At 32.1% G+C, this 21,935-nt stretch overlaps 1 protein-coding gene across 1 annotated transcript in view; it reads right to left on the bottom strand.

The window, feature by feature from the left end:
* Positions 1-13,405, bottom strand: part of LOC143041910 (eukaryotic translation initiation factor 5B-like) — a 71,697-nt gene extending 58,292 nt beyond the window's left edge. The window contains exons 1-12 of the mRNA XM_076214048.1: positions 13,227-13,405; positions 11,122-11,235; positions 10,460-10,565; positions 9,901-10,065; positions 7,435-7,618; positions 6,616-6,935; positions 6,235-6,310; positions 4,915-5,027; positions 4,555-4,671; positions 3,406-3,556; positions 1,122-1,214; positions 103-312 (exon numbers count right to left, since the gene is read on the bottom strand). Coding sequence (XP_076070163.1) covers positions 103-312; positions 1,122-1,214; positions 3,406-3,556; positions 4,555-4,671; positions 4,915-5,027; positions 6,235-6,310; positions 6,616-6,935; positions 7,435-7,618; positions 9,901-10,065; positions 10,460-10,565; positions 11,122-11,235; positions 13,227-13,273 — 1,696 coding nt within the window. The 5' untranslated portion in view covers positions 13,274-13,405. The remainder of the gene's footprint in view (positions 1-102; positions 313-1,121; positions 1,215-3,405; positions 3,557-4,554; positions 4,672-4,914; positions 5,028-6,234; positions 6,311-6,615; positions 6,936-7,434; positions 7,619-9,900; positions 10,066-10,459; positions 10,566-11,121; positions 11,236-13,226) is intronic.
* Between the last annotated feature and the right edge of the window lie 8,530 nt (positions 13,406-21,935).

The raw sequence follows: 21,935 nt of genomic DNA, 5'->3' as shown, positions 1-21,935 counted from the left end.
TTAAACTTAATGAGATACAGATAGATATTGTGATTGGAATACTAATCATCACCAGCACTATACATCCCTAAGAGATGTTCTCAACCATCATGTGACCATTACCTATTTCTGTCTTTACTGACTTTTCCTCTTCATCTTCACTGTCAGCAGCCCAATCATCTTTTATATCGTCTCCTTCTTCTTCCTTCTCTTCCTCCTGTGTACTGGTATCGGCTACTGGTTCCACCTCCTCTACAGTGGGTGTAGTTGCTTCATCCTTTGATTCCACTGCTGTCTCTTCTGATGGAGATGGTGTTCTTTCTTCTTGTGTTTCTATTAGAAATTATAAATAAAGGTGAATGGAAACATTTTGGGTCGTATTTTCATTATATTATATATAAGCTTTTTAATCATTTCTACAATTTCCAATATTACCATTCCCATCTATAGATTTTTCAAATATCTTTTTAAATGATATTGGTGTCATGAGTTATGAGGGCACAAAATACTAGTTTTGGTGACAAAATCTTGGCTATTACACACAAGCAGAGAATAGTATATAGCTAAACCATAGCATTAAAATGCATTGCACACAAGGTTTTTTTTCAAAAGGTGTAAACAGAAAAGTATTTTTTTTTCAAAGATAACATGAAACGTTCAATGTCCAATGAATTCCAAAGGTTAATGGCTAATAACTTTACTGCAAATTAATCACATTTAATTTACATTTTTCAATGTGTGGTCTGCTCTGAAACAAACAACAATGTTTTAGAACAAAAAGGCCAAGTTCACTTGAAACTCTTGAGATAACTTTACTTACTCAGGTTTCAACAATACGATTTTACTTGAACCACTCGACTCGAGTTAACCCCTCGTACCCTGGTTCCAACCCTCACCGAGCAAGGGTTAAACTCGAGATACTCTTGAATGACGTCAAACCAATGAGAATATTTTATTTTTTATGCTTGGTCAGGGCCTTACCCTAGAGTTAAAAGAGTTGTTCCGAATATCAACTCTGGAGCGTTCACGTGATAATCTATTAACTCTGAAGTCGATTGTAGAGTTTCAAGTGAACTCGGCCAAAGTGATCATGGCTTGAATGAAGTAAGGGAGATAAACTCTAAAGATTTCAATATATTTACCTGCTACTTTTTGTTGTTGTTGTTTTTTCTTCTTTTTGTTGTCATAAACAGGTCTTTTCTTAGGCGCATCATCTTTAGATGGAATTTCAAATCCTGTATAAATAAATAATAGACACTATGAAATATTTACACAACTTCTATCAAAATATGGTTTGAAGCTCATGTGATAACTTATCAAAAGGATCATAAATCATGCCAAAGTTTAGTAGTTCTCTTTGGATAGTCGTGGTTACACCACCAAGAAAAACCAGATGCTCCGCAGGGCGCAGCTTTATACGACCGCAGAGGTTGAACCCTGAACGGTTGGGGCAAGTATGGACACAACATTCAAGCTGGATTCAACTCTAAATTTGGATTGTGATTAAATAGTTGACACAGCATAGGTTTCTGACACAGAATGAATGTGTTCTAATGAACTCAAAATTTTTGTTTTGCCTTTGAGCAATTCACTATGCTGTTGAATATATTTTTCACATCCCCCTTTCCCTTATTCCAAAACTGATCTCAATTCAAATTTCTAATGGAGTTTGCAACAATAACTACTCATTTAAATACATCATAAAATATTAAAATGTAAAAAAAGTGCTTGTTATCACTGAATGGTAAAGATTGTTTTAATTTATCAGTTGGTAGTAAAAGTGAATATACATTGTATATTGTATAAAACAATGATTTAAGTTGATTCAACTACTATTCTGGACAAAGAAAGATAACTCCAATTAAAAAATTTCTTGCTATTGCACAATATTGTGAAATTAGATATTTCTTGCTATTGCGCAATACTGTGCAATTGAAAATACTTGCTATTGCACAATACTGTGCAATTGAAGATTTCTTGCTATTGCGCAATACTGTGCAATGGAAAATTTCTTGCTATTGCACAATACTGTGCAATTGAAGATTTCTTGCTATTGCTGAATACTGTGCAATTGAAAATTTCTTGCTATTGCACAATACTTAATATAATAATTTTGGACCCCGATTTGGACCAACTTGAAAACTGGGCCAATAATTAAAAATCTAAGTACATTTTTAGATTCAGCATATCAAAGAACCCCAAGGATTCAATTTTTGTTAAAATCAAACTAAGTTTCATTTTGGACCCTTTGGACCTTAATGTAGACCACTTTGAAAACGGGACCAAAAATTAAGAATCTACATACACATTTAGATTCAGCATATCAAAGAACCCCAATTATTCAATTTTTGATTAAATCAAACAAAGTTTAATGTTGAACCCTTTGGGCCCCTTATTCCTAAACTGTTGGGACCAAAACTCCCAAAATCAATCCCAACCTTCCTTTTATGGTTATAAACCTTGTGTTTAAATTTCATAGATTTCTATTTACTTATACTAAAGTTATGGTGCGAAAACCAAGAAAAATGCTTATTTGGGCCACTTTTTGGCCCCTTATTCCTAAACTGTTTGGACCTCAACTCCCAAAATCAATCCCAATCTTCCTTTTGTGGTCATAGACCTTGTGTTTAAATTTCATTGATTTCTATTTACTTATACTAAAGTTATTGTGCGAAAACCAAGAATAATGCTTATTTTGGCCCTTTTTTGGCCCCTAATTCTTAAACTGTTGGAACCAAAACTCCCAAAATCAATCCCAACCTTTCTTTTGTGGTCATAAACCTTGTGTCAAAATTTCATAGATTTCTATTTACTTAAACTAAAGTTATAGTGCGAAAACCAAGAAAATGCTTATTTGGGCCCTTTTTGGCCCCTAATTCCTAAACTGTTGGGACCAAAACTCCCAAAATCAATCCCAACCTTGCTTTTGTGGTCATAAACCTTATGTTAAAATTTCATAGATTTCTATTCTCTTTTACTAAAGTTAGAGTGCGAAAACTAAAAGTATTCGGACGACAACGACGACGACGACGACGACGCAGACGACACCGCCAACGTGATAGCAATATACGACGAAAAATTTTTCAAATTTTGCGGTCGTATAAAAACAAGGCCACCTTGATATTGTAATGCTTTCTGAAAGTGACTTTTAGCTAACCAACTAAACAAAATGCATTCTTAATTGATTGTCCATTTGTATAAGAATTACTATAAATATTTGATCATCACTGAAGATTTCATCACAACTTGAGACTGGGAGATTAAGAGCTTGTTACAGGCTGCTTGTGTCTACTTAATGTAAAATGTTGTATAATGGCCATTTGATCCTTATTTTAAAAATCATTTAGGGTTACTGTCTAATTAAAATTCAATCTCTAACTCCTTTTATTTTAACTGTCAAATGATGCATCATTTTTGTATACAAACCTTGTGCCTTCATTGCTTCCAACATTTCTTGAGCTCTTCTTTTATCCTGCTTTTGTTTATCTGTTAATAATTTTCCTTCAGCTCTTAATCTTTCTTTTCTCTCTTTTTCCTTCAATTTTTTCTTTTCTCTCTTCTCTTGTTCTTTCTTTTTCTATGTAATTGAACAATAATGATGAAAAGTTAAACTCTATATATGTTTATAGTTATAATGATGGCTTCTACATGTCCCACATTTCATTTTTTATCTTTATATTTTTAGGGCTATTTCAGATTTAATCATGTATGGGGGAGGGGATGGAAGGCACCCTAATTAATTAATTGTGGGTGGTTAGATTTTCTTCCTAATTCTTAAGAATTATAAGTAAAATGAAAATTTTATATTATGGGTGTTCAAAAAATTAAAAAAAATAAAAATAAGTGCTTCCCACCCCCCATGTGTTTAAATCTGGAACTGCCCTTATATTTTATCTATTGAGTCAATAATAGATGAAAGAAAAGAGAATCAATTTGTTTAATATTAAAAGTAATCAATGATAATTTGCCTTCAACAATATTTTTTTTAAAAACAAATACAAATCAGATGTAAATACATTTTCTGTCAAGGTATTTTAATGAACTACTGTTGTTTCATTCATTTTCTTTGGTACCAAATTTTGTAGAAAATAGTGTTTTATTTTGTGTGTTTACTAGTGTACATACATGCGTATAGAACATTTGTTGTTTGCTGAACATTTAAATTTGTGTTTCACCTGTACCTATGCAATACACAAATATAGGTATCTTATAAACAGTAATGAATCAACAGTATTCAGAAAAGAAATATTTACTACTTGATTTTAATGTCATCACATCTAATATCATTTGTCGACCATATGGGAGAATCACTGCTCAATAAATCATGACTTTTGTGTTGTTCAAACACCAAAAAAATATGTATTCTTTCTATGTAACGTCATCAGGCATGGTCCCTTTTTTTCGTGACGTCACAATTGGAATTTCGGAGGAAAGCAAGAAAATTTGACCTTATAATCAAATTTTGACCAATGAGGAACAGGGATCAAACGACACCACCTGTTGATTAAATAAAAATAATTAACAGTCAGGAAAGGGATAAATAGAGTAAGAATTAGAGAAATCTTAATAAAATACCTCTTCCTCCATTTGTGCTATTTGTTCTTCTTCCAGCCTTATTCTCTCTTCCTCTTCTTTTTGGAGTCTTTCTTGTTCTTCCTTCAGTGCTTGTAATTGTGCTTTAATGATAGCAACCTACAAAATAACAGAGTATGTTAATAATTACTTAATCTGATTTCATTATCATGATGTCATTGAAACACATCCATTTAATGTTAATGAATTTTCATTTCTCTGAAAGTTTGAAAATGCCTCGATATAAAACATACTTTGAGATTTATTTTCAATCATAATTTAATAATTGAACAGAAAATTGTCATTAGTCTCAATTCAAACTTTCCTAAAACTTTTTTCTCTCACTCAAAACAAGTGTCTTACTGGTGCTTTTTTCTTTTTCTTGTCCTTTTCCTCTTCTCCTTTCTTTTTCTTCTTTTTCCCTGCTTTCGGTTCTTCTTCCTCCTCTGTTGGTTTTTCATCTTCACCTTTTTCTCCTGTAATATATAATTTTAAAAATTTATAGTTGAGCTCTCCACATAATATACAATAGGGACTTCAATTGAACAAAATGCACATTTAATAAATCAATTCACACTTTTTTGTTGCATATTATTATTTGTATATAAGGGCTGTCTTAATGTTAATGGACAACACTTGTTTAATAAATATGCCTAAAGTTACACATCAAAAGTATCTAATATAAATGCTTGGATTAGATTTATTTTTAATATAGTCTCATAATTTGAATGTTATGTGAAACACTGTTCATGTTCAAGGATCTTCAACTGTATAGCTTCATACACATGCTTCTAGCATTAAAGAAAATACATACAAATGTATTCAAATTCAAAATAGTTTTTTCCCTTAGTTACAAAACATGTGATGTTGTCTGGATGTTGTTCTATCAAAATCATGATGTCAGACAAACAAATGACATTTAAAGATTCATTGATATCGAGTCTGTGATTAAGGCAGCACTATTGATTGGGCCATGGACAAATAATTGATGGTTTCCCCTAACCCGACCGGTCGTATAAAAATTATATAAAATCTACAAGAAATCCGTAAAAGCAGTTCGAAATAATTGAGGTTTGATTTGCAACCATTCCAAGTTGAAGGAGGGATGTGTGTCGGAGATGTTAACTTTGGGAACAACTTCATTGAATTCCAATGCATAGATAATCATGCATGGTTAAAAAAAAAAAAAAAGCCTGCCTGCCGGGTCTTTAAAATTTTCCCATGTTAGGGGAAACCAACAATTAATTTTCCATGGCCTAATGCAGATGCCTAGCCCCTTATGCAGATATGACAAGTATGTATTTTCTTTTGAAAATCCTATACGAATCATTCAATTTTAAGACTTTTGCAATGAGAACCCTATATCTTTTTACAGTCAATATTGTTTTTGAAATGTAGGCACATTTGTTCTAAAAAGAAAGTCATCTATGCCTTTCGTCATTAAATTCAACTAGTAAATGTCTCTCTATTATGAGCTCATAAAATTCAACTATAGTGACTTAAACCTGTATGTAAAGCTCTACCTATGGAAAATAGGCAATTTATCTTTGAGAAAGGTGAACTTCGATTTAAGGTTCAAAATTCATAGGTATTACTACAGGATGACGTTACTAGACAAGTAAACACATAAAAGGGGTGACCTTTATAGCAGCTCTCACTGTACTTGTACAAAATCTGACTAACCTTCTAGCTTAGCATCATCTGTAGCAGTCTCCCCTCCAGTCTCTGGTTCTTTTTTACCTTTGGATTTTTTCTTATCCTTTAAAAGATATCAAAGTATCCATTATGAACATGATTTTATTATCAAAGAGAGAATAAAAAGTTGTAGGAAGTGTTCACATTTTGTTTTGTTGATTACATTCATTGAAAAAATCTAATTTTCTTTAAAACATAATCATTATTCATCAGAGTTAAAACAATGTAAAAGAACTTTGTACAAAATTAGCTTAAACAGTAACTTTATTAAAATAGATATCAACCAACTTTTAAAAATTGCGTCCTATTTAAAAATGTTCACTGTAATTCCCTGTGGAAATACTAAACACCTACTAAAATTAAACTTACTAATAATTTTTTCTGCTTTTCTCTATCTCTTTTTTCTTTCCTTTTTTGGGCTGCAGTTTTTACTGTTGACTCATCATCATCTTCATCTCCTTCTTCCTTTGTTCCTTCTTCTCCTTCCTGTTCTTCATTTTTCTCTCCATCATTTTCTTCAGTTTTTCCTTTCTTCTTTTTTCTCTTTTTCTTTTTATCGTCTTCATCATCGTCATATAAGTCATCTATAGTGACCACTTTAACAGCAGCCATCTTTGACTCAATTTCAGCAGCCAATTTTTCTTCTTCATTTATTTCATTGCCTTCCTCATTTTCTTCACCTGTTAAATCTGAAAGCAAATGATTTTTGTGGAAAGTCAGATAAGTTGAGGTAATTGAAATTGAGGTTGCACTACAATGTCCTATATATTTTTTGGTTGCTAAGGTCAACTTAACAGATATCTTATTAAGATTAACAAATGTTTATTATTTTCTGTAATTTGCTGATCAATATCATTATTACGTCGATTTTTTTTAATGGACAGATGTAACCCAATTGAAACATTGCAATGATTTAATGAAACCCATGCAATGGGCCATTTTCTTTTCTATACATTGACGATCTTAAGACATTTGTTATATTTCAATCAGCCAAAATTGTATGGAAAATTTTCCTTGAATTTGTCACACAGCCGATTTGCTGTTTCTTGAACTTAATAAGGATACCATTAGGTGAAAAGAAAAAAAGATATTCAAAAACAGAAATGGGTTGCAAAGCTAGAACAGCCGCATATATGTATTTAAAAAAACATTGAAATATTGTTCTCATTCATGCATACTCTTTCCTACCTTTATTTTTCTTCTTTTTCTTTTTTGACTCTTTAGGTTTGTCAATGTCTGCTAAGAGCGCATCAATATCTTCCTCAGCCTGATCTTTCTTCTTCTTTTTATCCTTTTTCTTTTTACTATCTTTCTCTTTTACAACAACTTCCTCTTTCTTTGTTTCTATGACAGGTGTCTCCTCTTCTTCATCCTGAAAATAACTTTTATAATTTAGCACAAACAATTCAAGGGTTAGTGTACATTACAATATAACACAACATATCGTTGTGGGCTTCTAAAATGTTGTAAATTACAAATTTTTCAAGAAAAAAATATCTCACAAACAGGCTTTGAAAATTTTGGCAAAATGCATGCTTCCAAAATGTTGTATGTGAACTTGAACATTTTTGTAAATAGCAGTGAAATAAAAACTTTGACATTTGTGGATTATCCAAGAACTTAAATTATTTGCACAGAAATAAAGAAATGTACAATCAATTTTTTCCCAAAGCCATTCCACAACGATTTTCAAGTTTTCATACAACATTTAGGAAGCAAACTTTACAAACAACTGACATTGGCAATTTTGTAATATGTCTTATTTCACACATTTTGATTGGTCTAACTGTAGGCTATTTTGTAATACCAAAGATTTCCTCCCGCCCAGACCATTGGTGTCAAAAAGTAATTTAGCCAAAAAAGTCATATACAACATTTTAGAAGCCCAGTGAGGATATGAAGGTGAACATATAAAACAAAATTTATTTTCATATCCTTTGTTTATAAAGTACTATTTTACTAGTTTATACTAAACAAAAAATGGAAATTGAAGTTTCCTATCATATATAGAACAATTATTACAATCACATGACATGAAATCTAAGTTTGGTTGATGGTCAGTAGAGGTCATCTTAATATTTAAATATACAAAGTCACATGGTACAAATAAACACACATCAAAAGCACATGTATGTTGTTTTTGTTTTGGTTTGAAGGCCATTACACTTTTTATTTCTTATATCAACACTTCAAAAAATAAAACAAGAGGCTGTCACAACGACAGCAAACCTGATTTATTAACATTTATTTGTGTCCTGGCAATATCACAAGAACCATTACTGATGAATGGTGAAAGTGAAAATCGTCAATATCAAATTTGACCTCCATTTTGTCATCAGTATCAACATATTAAAATTTGAAAAGCTTAGATTGAATGGTTCATGAGTAAATGCAACAACGTGAATGGAAACGCCATTTTACCATCTTTCAAGAACCATAACTCCTGAACGGTAAAAGTCAAAATCGTCATTATTGAACTTGACCTTTATTTTGTCATCAGTATAAACATATTAAAATTTCAAAAGCTTTGGTTGAATGGTTCATGAGAAAATGCACGGACACGACGGGAAACACCATTTTTCAATCTTTCAAGAACCATAACTCCTGAACGGTAAAAGTCAAATTCATCATTATTGAACTTGATCTCCACTCTGTCATTAGTAACAACATATTAAAATTTGGGAAGCTTTGGTAGAACAGTTCATGCGTAAATGCACGGACACAACTGGAAACTCATTTTTCAATCTTTCAAGAACCATAACTCCTGAACGGTAAAAGTCAAAATGACCCTTATTGAACTTGACCTTCGTATAGTTGTCAGTAATAATATCTTAAAATTTTAAAAGCTTTGGTTGAACGGTTCATGAGTTAATGCACGGACAACATTTGATTGCCGCCCGCCCGCCCGCCGTACATCCCCAAATCAATAACCGACATTTTTGTCACAAAAATCCGGTTAATTAACATAGAGACCTAATGGGAAACTTTTTTAATTATTGACTAAAAATTATGAAATTAATAGTCAGAGTTCGTATACATCATATATTAAAATACATCAAGGAAAAAAATATTAATTTATAAAAATGAATTTTTAAGAAATTTTTTCTGCAAATATATAGAGGTCAAATGGACAATACCTTATTCAATGAAAAACACGAAGTTTTATACCCACAAAAATAACCCGCTATACGATAAAGGAAACACTACATGTTTGAAATGAGTCCTTTTTCATCACATCTTTACAATAGTGAGCCTGTTTGTTGATGGATCAAATTCCAAGCTACATCCCATAAGAAACATCCAGGTCAAGTTTAATTACATTCGGCCTATCAATGTCATGGGAGATGATTTTTAAAAATGTTTACAACAACACTTCACTTTTATAGATACTTTTTTTTTTTTTATCTATTTAGAACTTTTTAAAAACATTCAGTCAATTTTTGTTTATGTTTACTTCCTTTGCTGATGTATCAATGAAAGTGAAGATCAAAGTTTGATATATTCTCAATGATTATAATTCATGTACTTTAATATAGGGTGCGAGTTCATTTCCATTGAGAGATAGAAATTTGTCAACAAAAAATCTAATTCTAGCATTATTGGGTTAAATTTTCAGACTTATATGTATCCATTAGGACAATATGTTGGCCTTACATCTGAAGGTAACTCATTGTCACTATCATCATCCATCATTAACATATCAAATGTAGCCATTGGTTTTGTTTTCTTCTTTCCTTTTGTCTCTTGTTTCTTTTCTTCTTCCATTTCTTCAACTTCTTCTTCAGAGTCACTCTTGTGTTTATTTTTCTTCTTTTTTGACTAAAAAAAAATAAAATCAATTAAATGTGCTAATCAAGTTTCACCCTCATAACAATATATTTATTTCAAATCACCTAAAGTTAAATTTTTGTTGTATTACTTCTATAAATCTGTTTTAATACATTTAGTGTCTTATTTCTTGTTACTTTTTATTCTGTGGTTTTTATTCCAAACATTGACCTTCAAAAGTTCTTTTATGAAAATTAAGCTTTTTTTTTTATAATTGATACATGTACATGTAATTTTCTGTTTTGTTTTTACATTTTGTATTTTACTATTTGATATTTTTCCTTAGCAGTGTAGATTTAATGTCAGAAGTTTCAATTCCATATAAACCCAATACACTATATATGCTCTCTAAAATATGTGGGGAGAAACTACAACTAATCTTTACTTTTATCTTTTGTGGAGGTGGATCGTCCTCATTAACTGTATCAGAGTTAACTCCCTTCTTTGATTCAATCGATAATGTCTCAATTTCTGCTGCAACATCGTCTTCCCTAAAATAAATAAAGTTCATGTGAAAATGCAAATAAAAAAGTTTAAACTTGGATTTAACAGGAATCATCATAAGAAATGACTTTCAGTTTGCCAATTGACATGAAAAATCTCAGGTCCTCTAAAAATGTACAAGGTACAGGTAAAGATGAAACAAGGAAAGAACGGTCACACCAAAATTTAAAGCAATAGTAAAGAAAAAAAATCGGAACAAGAATTTTTTCGATTTAAAGTTTGGTAAATGAAGTATGGGTTGCAACTTATCCATTGTTTCTATCAAAACATGTTTCTACTAAATAATGAATTTTTCAAATATATGTATATAAAAGTAAACAGAGAATAATTGGTCTTTTCAAGATGGAGTGTTATGTCCCGAAAACTCGTTACATGGGGGGACAAATGCCCCAAAAATTTAAGCGATCAAAGAAAATTGTGGTAAACCAAAAATTTGAATTTAAAGAGAGAAAGAGAAGAAAGGACTTTAAATAAAAGGAACAAGTGCTGGCCATCAACTTGGAGTCTTGCTTTATTAAAACATCTTTTAATGTATAAATTTACCAATCGTCTTTCTTCTTCTTCTTTTTATGTTTTCCAGCAGGTTTCTGTGATGTGGTTGGCTCATCTAATTCTTGATTAGCTAAAGGATCTAAATCAACCTCGTTGTCACTGTTGCTACAAAACAGGAAAATATATAGTTTAAAACTTCCATTTTATCAATAAATACAAATACAATCTTATATATGTTTTTAATCTGTAAACAATCAGAAATATATCTGAAATATCCTAAATAGACATGACCAGATGCTCCGCAGGGCACAGCTTTTTCCAAACGCAGAGGTTGAACACTGAACAGTTTGGGCAAGTATGGACACAACATTTAAGCTTGATACAGCTCTGAATTTGGATTGTGATTAAATTGTTGACACAACATAGGTTTCTGACACAGAATGAATATGGTCTAAGAACTTAAACTTAAAAACTTAAAAATTTTAAATTGGACATTTACCTATTATGGTCCAATATGCAAAATCTAAATACATGGTAAGATTCAGCATATCATAGAACCCCAAGAATTCAATTTTTGATGAAATCAAATAATGTTCAATTTTAGACCCTTTAGACCTCAATTTGGAACAATTTGATAACCAGGCCCTAATATTAAAAATCTAAATACATGGTTAGATTCAGCATATTGAAGAACCCCATATATTCATGTTTTTTTTTTGGAAATCAAACAAAGTTTAATTTTTGACCCTTTGGACCTTAATGTAGAGAATTTGAAAACGGGACAATACTGTGCAATTGAATATTTCTTGCTATTGCGCAAAACTGTGCAATTGAAAATTTCTTGCTATTGCGCAATATTGTGCAATTGGATATTTTTTACATGTATTTGCCTCCATCAACATTATTTGATACATGCATGTGCCATCTTTGTTACAATAAAGCTCATAGATACAAAATGCACTGTAATTAGTAATAGCTTTTGTAGTTGTTCTTTCACCAGTATCAGTTGCCATGATATACAAATAGATAGGCAACTTATTCATTGGTTATTTAAAGCTGTCACTGTTTCATATATATCGGGCAACTCAGCTACATTTAATTCTGCCGAGATATTTGTTATTTCAAAATGAAACTTATTTTAAAATGTATATCTTTACTGATCTTTAGAGTTAATATAGTTACATGTACTGTATCTTTTTAAATAAAAGATTTTTTTTTAATCATTTTTTTATTACTTTTTCATATGGATCAGATCTTTGTCCACATTTATATCAAAATGTCAAAAGATAAGTCACTTATTGCTACACAAAAACCTTGCAACCCAAAAATATGGTTGTCACACACTGAAATCAACAATGGAATTTTGTTGAAAAATAAAAATAAAGATTATAACACACACATTTCCCTCCTAGAAGTAATTTTGAACAGCAACTGATTTTAAACTTGTTATTTTATTATAAATTAATCTAAATAGATGTTATTACCTTACAAGTATTTGTGGTTTGTTGTTAAGTCTTATGAAGTATGAAGTGTATGTTGAAATAGTTGTGCAATACTTAAATTTATACCTTTCACAAATCTATAATTAGACTTTATGTAAAAAGAACCCAATCATATTATATTGGTTAATCAAAACTTTATTCATCTATATTTAGGTGTACAATAGATGTATATGAGGTTAATGGTTCAGAACTCAAAGTTTTAGTACAACTACAATATTTAAGATTTCCCAATGTGAAATTACAATGAATTAGTTTATGGTTTATAATTCAAACATTACGACTGAGCATTACGATTATGCTGCTAACTAACAAACAAATCGAGGATTTAAACAGGCATTCTAATGTATACAACATCAATTAATGTCATTAATGGTAAGTAAAAATATGTTGACTAACAAAAAGGGTCAGACACTAATAAAGTGACAGAATTGGTAGACATTCAAATGATCATGACCACCTCATCTTGCGATTATCGTTCACTGGTTACAATGTACATTCTAAACACCTCTACAAATAAATATTCCTTCAGTCCATCACCTGGGGCATTACAGATCATTACAAGGAAACTTCATATTTTTTTTATTATTTTTTTTTAGTAATTTAAAAACAGAAAGCCATCTTTTTCTTAAGATCTTATACTCAATTTTGACTTACAAGTCGTCATTTTGACCTTTTCGATTTTTATTTTTTGGTTTGCCCATTTCGTATTTTTCGGTTTCACAAAGAAATTCTTTGTACAGGCTTCAGACTCGAACATGTGTCAATATTTCGCCGAAAATTTCTCAATCTGTGTCGCATGTACAGCTGTCTTCCGGTAAACTACGCTTGATGGGAATAATAAAAAATATGAGCAAATACCTTCTGCGAAAGTAAATACAATATTGGACAATAACGTTCTAAAATAGGGAAAAATTCAAAACTAACCATTCGAGTCGAGCATGCCGATGAGAGCGGACGTGAACATTTTTGCAGAGATAATCCTTCAAAATAAATATTTTTATCCTTACATCGTATATTTTATGATTTGGATTATATTTTTTTTGTTGAGGAAGGTTTCTGCAGATATTTTCAGGTTTGTTTGCGACATGTAGTCAGATGGGATCCAAGATTTTTGAACTGAATGTGGGCGAAGTAAATTGAATTTAGCCGAGCGGTTACATGGCGTTATTGTTACATGAAAAACAGCAATCATTAAACTTAAATCTTGTATAGTTACAACTTTTGTTGCCTTAATCTTGCATATGTACGAAATAATACTTGTAATAACGATAAATAATAAATATCATCGTTAACAAATGGTGTTTAAATTGTTTTTTCTAACGTATAAATGGTTTTGGTGTTTTAAAGCTACTACTTTTTAAATTGTTATTTGGATGGAGAGTTGTCTCATTGGCACTCACACCACATCTTCCTATATTTAACTACTTTAGATAAGTAGTGCCAAAGGCGAAAATATAGACCAATGGTTTGTTGTTGAGAACTCGGGCTGAGAAAAGTGTTCACTTTAAGTATTTAACTGCACACCTACTCGTATTACTGTCATTATACAATGCACAATGGATAAAGAGATTCTTGTGACCAATTTTGTTGTGGGTGAAAAATTTAATACTTAATATTCGTTTGAAACAAAACTGAAACAATATCAAGACACAAATTTCATTCAGCTATACAAACTTCTTGTCAAAGTACCTAATAACTGACTCAAGATTAGTGTCTTTAAGTTCACGATAAAATTCTGAGTAGCCGTCTTCGGTCCTAGCATATGCCATCTTTTGAAGCAATTCAAGAGCCAAAATACGTTCGTCTTTTGAAATTCCAAGCTTCTCAGTAGTCACTTATGATGAAATCATAATCTTTCAGTCAGTTTAATTGAAGTCTGGAGCTGGCATGTCAGTTCACTGCTAGTAGTCTGTTGTTATTTATGTATTATTGTCATTTTGTTTATTTTCTTTGGTTACATCTTCTGACATCAGACTCGGACTTCTCTTGAACTGAATTTTAATGTTCGTATTGTTATGCGTTTACTTTTCTACATTGGTTAGAGGTATAGGGGGAGGGTTGAGATCTCACAAACATGTTTAACCCCGCCGCATTTTTGCGCCTGTCCCAAGTCAGGAGCCTCTGGCCTTTGTTAGTCTTGTATTATTTTAATTTTAGTTTCTTGTGTACAATTTGGAAATTAGTATGGCGTTCATTATCACTGAACTAGTATATATTTGTTTAGGGGCCAGCTGAAGGACGCCTCCGGGTGCGGGAATTTCTCGCTACATTGAAGACCTGTTGGTGACCTTCTGCTGTTGTTTTTTATTTGGTCGGGTTGTTGTCTCTTTGACACATTCCCCATTTCCATTCTCAATTTTACTTCTCTCTTGAAAGTTCTTAGTACATGGAAAAGACATATTAGTAAGGGTACATTTGGTATTTCTTCCCTAATGACGTCTCTCTCGATCATGTCTTTGTCACTCATTACACATCGAATTTTGGACCAGTTTTCTTTGTACTTTTTGAAGAGTTGCGTTATTTCTTTTATAGTTTCTCGAGATTCGTCAGAAACTATCCAGAATGCTATAACCTCGCTCTCGCCGTTTCCATCAACAGACATAAGTACAAAAAGAGGAAGAGTATCTTTAAAACACCAAAACCATTTATACGTTAGAAAAAAACAATTTAAACACCATTTGTTAACGATAATATTTATTATTTATCATTATTTCAAGTATTATTTCGTACATATGCAAAATTAAGGCAACAAAAGTTGTAACTATACAAGATTTAAGTTTAATGATTGCTGTTTTTCATGTAACAATAACGCCATGTAACCGTAGCCTCAGTAATTATTGTTACATTCGTAATTAATCGGTTTCTTACCCGACTTTGCATTCCGGCATTTAGTCTCCTATGTAACAATAATATTTTTATTATTGTTACATTTCCATGTAACCGTAGCCAGTGCCATTTTTTTTTGGACCTTTTTAGGCTAAAAAACATAAAATAAGTGTACAATGAACTTTTTACACAGTTCCTGAAGTTGGGCATGCATATTTTATAGTTGCTGTAAAGTGTAACGGGGTCGGACATTTTTGATGCCGTATTCTCGCAATATAAAATGATTGGATAGATCGAAAGTTATGTACTAATATAATTGATGTGGGAGTTGGCAGTAAAAAATGGACATGCACATTTCTCGTTGGTTTATTTAGTAAAACCTCTCAATTTATTTGTTGTAAACAAGATAGACGCCGGGCTATCGATGAAATATACAATAGACCGACACGAGATAAGAAACAAACAAAACAATTTTTGTCCAAATGTTTGGTTGAAATGTTTCATCAAACAAGGGAAGTGAGGGTTCCTAATTAACTAAAGTCTACGAATGATTGAGTCTGAAAGGAGAACGAATTTATAAATGAAGGTCGACAAATCGGGAGACATAATGGCCACACCCAGCAGACAGGTTGCAGTCTGGTCTTGCAAAAAAGTATTCAATATATCAATTCGGCGAAACAAATATTCCGGTCAGGTCAGATATGGGATTTACATGCAAACCCCGGCAACAAAAAATAACACCCGTTTATTAGGGAGCTACCATTTGATTTTTATGGGGGGGGGGGGGGGGGGGCTAGGATGAAAAATCTGGTACTGCATTTTTTTTTCGTTGTAATCTCTGTCCTGCTTTTTATTTTTCACTCTATTCGGTCCTGCCTTTTTTTTTATTAGTTTATCCTGACTCTTTTTTTACCTAAATTGTCATCCTGCCTTTTTTTTTGCAAAGTGTCTCATCCTGCCTTTTTTTTTACTCAAAACTCCTGTCCTGCCTATTTTTTCAAATTTCATCCTAGCCCCCCATAAAAATCAAATGGTAGCTCCCTTATTCATCATGTTCATTTTATGCTAAAGAATTATATTTGAAATTTTTGTTTCTAAAAGCAAATAAGTGGACAAACTTTTTGTTTTCAATCCAGATATATACGACCAGAATTTTTGATTAAGACAAAAAACCGGGTAAGATTTTTTCCCTCAAACTTCTCAGATCATTGCCCCCTCAAATCAAAAAGTCCATACCTTTAAAAGACATAAAATCTATCTAGAGCTTACTGACTGGGGATCATTATTAAGCTATGTTATTTATAGGCTGGGGATTAAACATGTTTTCGTAGATACATAATATTGTTATGGAACTTTCACGAGAGTGTAATAGAGTAATACTTTTTGTTTGGTGGAATTGTGAAATAGAAGTCAGTACGTTCTTGCTCAATCCTTTGTTGCTTTGAAGGTGTCGTGCTTGTCACCTTCATCATAAGCAAGTGTTACTGTAATCTGAATTTCAAAATGACTGAATGACGGGTTTTTTTTTTTCGACGCACTGGTTAACACCTCCGTAGCGAATCACATGACGTTGACATAACCAATCATATGTTACAGTAAATACCAGCAAAAATTATCGTTATTTTAAAAATATAAAACTCACTAAAATACGAAACAAATACGTGTTTTCACCGACTTCATTTTACTTTTAAAGGTGTGTAATTTCTGTCTGATCCTATGTCTAATTTTCCGCAACTTCTGACATCCTTTCTGAATTCACTTTTCTCAACAACAACACGTTTCTCATCTGTTCTTCACTTTTACTCATTTCTGTCGCATACATACACTTACAACACTTTAAAATGATTTCCCTCTTGTTATCCTACTACTCACTTTGTTCTTATTTGATCAGTATTTTTACTGAAATGATGATAACCGCAGGCTAGCACATGCTATGATGCCATGCACAAAATAAGTTGGACATGATGACGAAATTGAACGGATATATGAAATGGGCGCGCATAAAAATGTGCTGCTAATTTGTGAACAAAATGCATGTCTGATCCAACTATTGAAAAAAAACAACAGGAACGTTGACACATTGTCATGGAGTAGATTCATATTGACGTGAAAAGTAGCGGTAAAATCACACCGAACTCCAGGAAAAATTCTGAGAACGGAAATTCACTAAGAAAGAGGCAAAATCAAAAGATGAAATACACCAAATACATGGATTACAACTGTCATTTTCTTGTCATACACTTGCATTGGTACGGGTACTTGGTGAAGGATGAAAATACGATTTAATATTAGGATGGAGTTGTCTCTCTTTGTCCAAATCCAACTTTGCCCGATATCCCATAAGAACCGCCTAATATGATGATGATATATGTCTATTTTATAATGAAGTTGAAACTTTTTAAACAATAAGTATTCTTTTTAACTATTTTTTTCTTGTTAGTTTAAAATTATTAAGTTTTGCTCATTAAGAGCAGTCGGAAACCAGGTTGAAATAGAATAAAAGAATCGAAGCTCTTTGTTAGAGAAGGCGATAAATGTTTACTGTATTGTTTACTATAGTGACAAAATTTTTAAAAGTTAATAGAAACAAACAAAATTGCAATTTTCTTCTCAATTACGAGGTGTTTTATTTTAAAAACACCATTTGCATAAGTTTTCAATTTATCTAGTACATAGTTAAGCAGAACAATTAGATATCAAGTCGACGACATGGGTATCTTTAAAGTTGGATGAAGAAAATGCATAACCTCCGATTTTTATGAAAAAATTACCACGGACGGAAAACATGTCAATCTATTAGTTCAGTAATTTTCGTGTCTGCCCTTCCATTATGTGACTGAAGAAAAAAATCCAAAAAATGGGTAACAATTGTATCGAAAAGAGAAAATCGAGTGCACCTTTTTATGTAAGGGCGTGTTTGAGTTGAGTATTTTGTCTTGATATCGTACAAAGTAAGAATATTTCATACATCGTCTCGCTTCAGATTCTATCATATTTATATATTAAAGCTACAGGTTGACTTTATAACACAAAAAATCACAGTACTAAAAGATGAAATATATGGGTCAAGTGAAATACCTATCTAATGAGTCACAAAAACAGAGAAGGTGTGTTCGAATAGCTATTTTTTTACTGAAAGTACTTGACGACAGTCTTTCAAGTTGGATGATGAAAATGCATATCTTCGAAAAATTATAATTTTTTTGTGTGTGATAACTAGGGTTTATAGTCTTCAACCACTAAAAAAATCTAGTCTGCCCTTCCACGAAATATTTAATTAGAATTTTTTTTAAATGTTTATGAATTTTCGAAAATTCCACCTGACAACCGATCAGACAATAGTTTTAATTTGAATCAATGCAGACAAGATTATTAACTGATGCTCATTAGCTAGTTGATACATTTGTCTTTTAAAATACAACTGATATATAAGGATCGTAATGGTGCAATGTGGATAAATTTATCGGTTTCCAAGAGCAATATTGGTAGCGCGTCATCCCTACAATGGCTTCCATTTCTACGATTGTGAAAATAAACTGGCGTAATGGGGAGATAATTTTGACGAAGTAGACTCCTGGCTGGAGTAATGATTCACTCTATATGTCATTGATCTACACTTAGGCTTCGAAGGACACCTTGATTGGTTAATACAATTATCTATTTACCAGATGAGATATTATCATTTTTACAAAACACTACAATTATACAAAATTATTTTTTAGTTTTATAACCGATATCATAGCAAATTTTGGCTAAAAAATAACGCACTTTCATCAGTGACAGTGGCGTAGCCAGGGTTGAAATGATGTGGATGTCTCGGCGCCGAGCGGAGCGAGACGAAAAAATTTTTGGACCTTTTTATGCAGAAAATTACTTTTTATTTAAGCACATGTACTCCCACAGAATCCGACACTAGTAAGATTTTTGTTTAAATTCAAAATTCCCACCAATACATATATTTATATTTTTAACCAAATGTTATTGTTTCCTCGAAACTACCATCATTCAATTCATAAATATTTGATGTAAAGTTTCCCACCCCAGTGGCGGATCCAGAAATTTTCATAAGTATGGGCCCGCTCCGGTCATGCTTCAGTGATTCCCTATATAAGCAACCAAATTTTTCGCAGAAAAGGGGAGACCCGGGCCGCCTTGCCCCCCCCCCTTAATTCCGCCTCTGTTCCTAATCTTAAAGTTATATTTGACATATAGGAACTGAAGTGACTTCTCTTTCCAGGAATTTGAATCTACAATCTTGAATTTTTGATTTTTTTATTACTGAGCTAAACGCGTTGCAGGAGACTTAGAAATACCGGGCGTCCGATCTTCCGGTCTTGTTAGCACTCTTATGTGTACAATTCTTGTCAGATTAAGTGAAACTCATATCATAAGCAATGTCTTTGACAATTTGGAAAATAAGTCGTGATTAAATATTTTTAACCAGTTATGACCATTTGAAATATAAATTGTAATGGAAATCCCATTTCATTTGCTGTGAAGCTTATTGAACAGAAAAAAAGAAAGAAATAAAAAGTGTTTTTTATTAGTTATTCCCTAGCTTGTTCCTTGTCCTTTAATAGATAAAATATGAAATGTGCTTGGCGGGGAAAATTGGATCTTTGTTCTTTACTGATTGAATTAAAATTAGTATTTGAACCTAGATAGAAACGGGAATTCATTAGCCTAGGACTTATCACGATCTATTACAAATTGATTTTTTCATCACGTCGTTTACCATGTCGCAAGAAACGTTACAGGATATGGTGTTTTAGTTGTTAGTTGCTATAGTCAAATGAGAAGTCATCACTCCACTAGGTTCAATTTCAGATGAAACATGTCCACGGGTCTGCGTATCAGTCCTCTCCGCTTGCCTAAGCCGATGACGTAGACTTTTTTTTACGACCAAAAGTTAACTTGAAACACTATTCTGCGATTCAACTATCTTGTTTACATAAACGAAATTATCCTTAATGAAAGACCAGGCATAGTGCTTCGAAAATGACTGCTCATATCATCAGCCTTGTTATATTTGGATACTTCCGAGTTAAACTGTTGCTATTTTTTTCTTTTGTCAAAATGATGTGGATGCTTGAGCATCTGAGCATACATGCAAGCTACGCCACTGAGTGAATTATAACGAATTTATGGTCATCGGACAAGTTCACAAAATTACAACTTAAATACCCAGCATAGCTAAATAAAATGATAGCACACGCATCTGTGTATACTAGACAGTTCAATAAGTCATCTCCAATACTATTATTTTCAATGCATTGTAATGAAAAAAATATATTTTCAACCAAAATTACTTTCATAACAATCGGTTTCTATTATCACAGGTGCAACACCACTCCGAAATTCTGCAAATGCACTTTATTACTAACCAGGAATATTCATACATAAATTATTTTTCTCTATAAAAATTAAATTCTTGTTTTATTTACCAAAATGTTTGTTGTTTACTAAGTTCATTGCTCCACTTAGGGTTAGTCAAAACTTATCTCTACATCTCACGGGATACGTCATTAGAACAAATGTTAACATTCCAAACGAGACTTCAAACACATTACCTTATACTTACAAGTCATCCTTCCTTTTATGATAAGTTTTAAGCCACTTCCACCTTTTGAACAAAGAAAGTGATCATGATATAGATTAGTACTGTTTGACACAACTATACAACCAAATCGAATAAAGCCAAACACGAAAAAAAGAATTTCTTGTGATAAAAAGATAACATTAAAGCAAAAATAAGTTCTCTTAAGGCCTTTGATGCAAACATTTTGTCAATCTTATGACCAGACAGCGGAGGCAAAGTGTAATGCATTTAAAACAATATTGGAAAAACTAATCGAAAAGCACGTACCAACAAAACTTACAATAAACAGGCACACATATTCAAGGATAAACACCCTAAAAAGAATAGCAATGAGAAGAAAACAAAGAGCCCACTCTAGTGAAACGTATCAATAACCCTAGCGACTTGGAAAATCAGAAAAGACTGAAAGCCAACACACAAAAAGAGACACGAAAAGCTCATAGAAAGTACACTCAAGAAGTTGCCAGCAACAATGGTTTAAACAAAAAACATAAGCGATTCTACACATGTGTAAAAAAAAAAAAGACACACGAGTTATGAAGTGTTTCTGCTCTTACCAACAAAGATGGAGTTTTAAATTGTGAAAGCTCTGTTCTTGTCGATTTTTTAAAATCTTTATTCAATTGAGTCATACTTTATACAAGAGCTTCTTAGGAATTAAGAAAAAAAATGCTAGAATTATCTCTACAGGTACTTGTCTCTGAACAAAAAAATACCTTTACTTTTTAATACATTTTGGTAGGGTTCGTGTTGCTCAGTCTGTAGTTTTCTCTAATGTATTTTGTAATTGTTTGTCTTTGGTCGTCTTTCTTTTGCGATGTTATGAGTTTGAATATTGCTCCGGTATCGCCTCCTAACTTTAACAGCCAATGGAACACGAACCATTCTTAATCATTTTTTTTTCTAAATGTCGATTATCTGCTGGTTATCATCTTCAT

The sequence above is a fragment of the Mytilus galloprovincialis genome, chromosome 8, assembly GCF_965363235.1.
Source record: "Mytilus galloprovincialis chromosome 8, xbMytGall1.hap1.1, whole genome shotgun sequence".
NCBI classification, from domain to species: Eukaryota; Metazoa; Mollusca; class Bivalvia; order Mytilida; family Mytilidae; genus Mytilus; species Mytilus galloprovincialis.
Note: the sequence above shows the minus strand (reverse complement) of the source record. Positions and strands in the feature narration are given on the sequence as shown.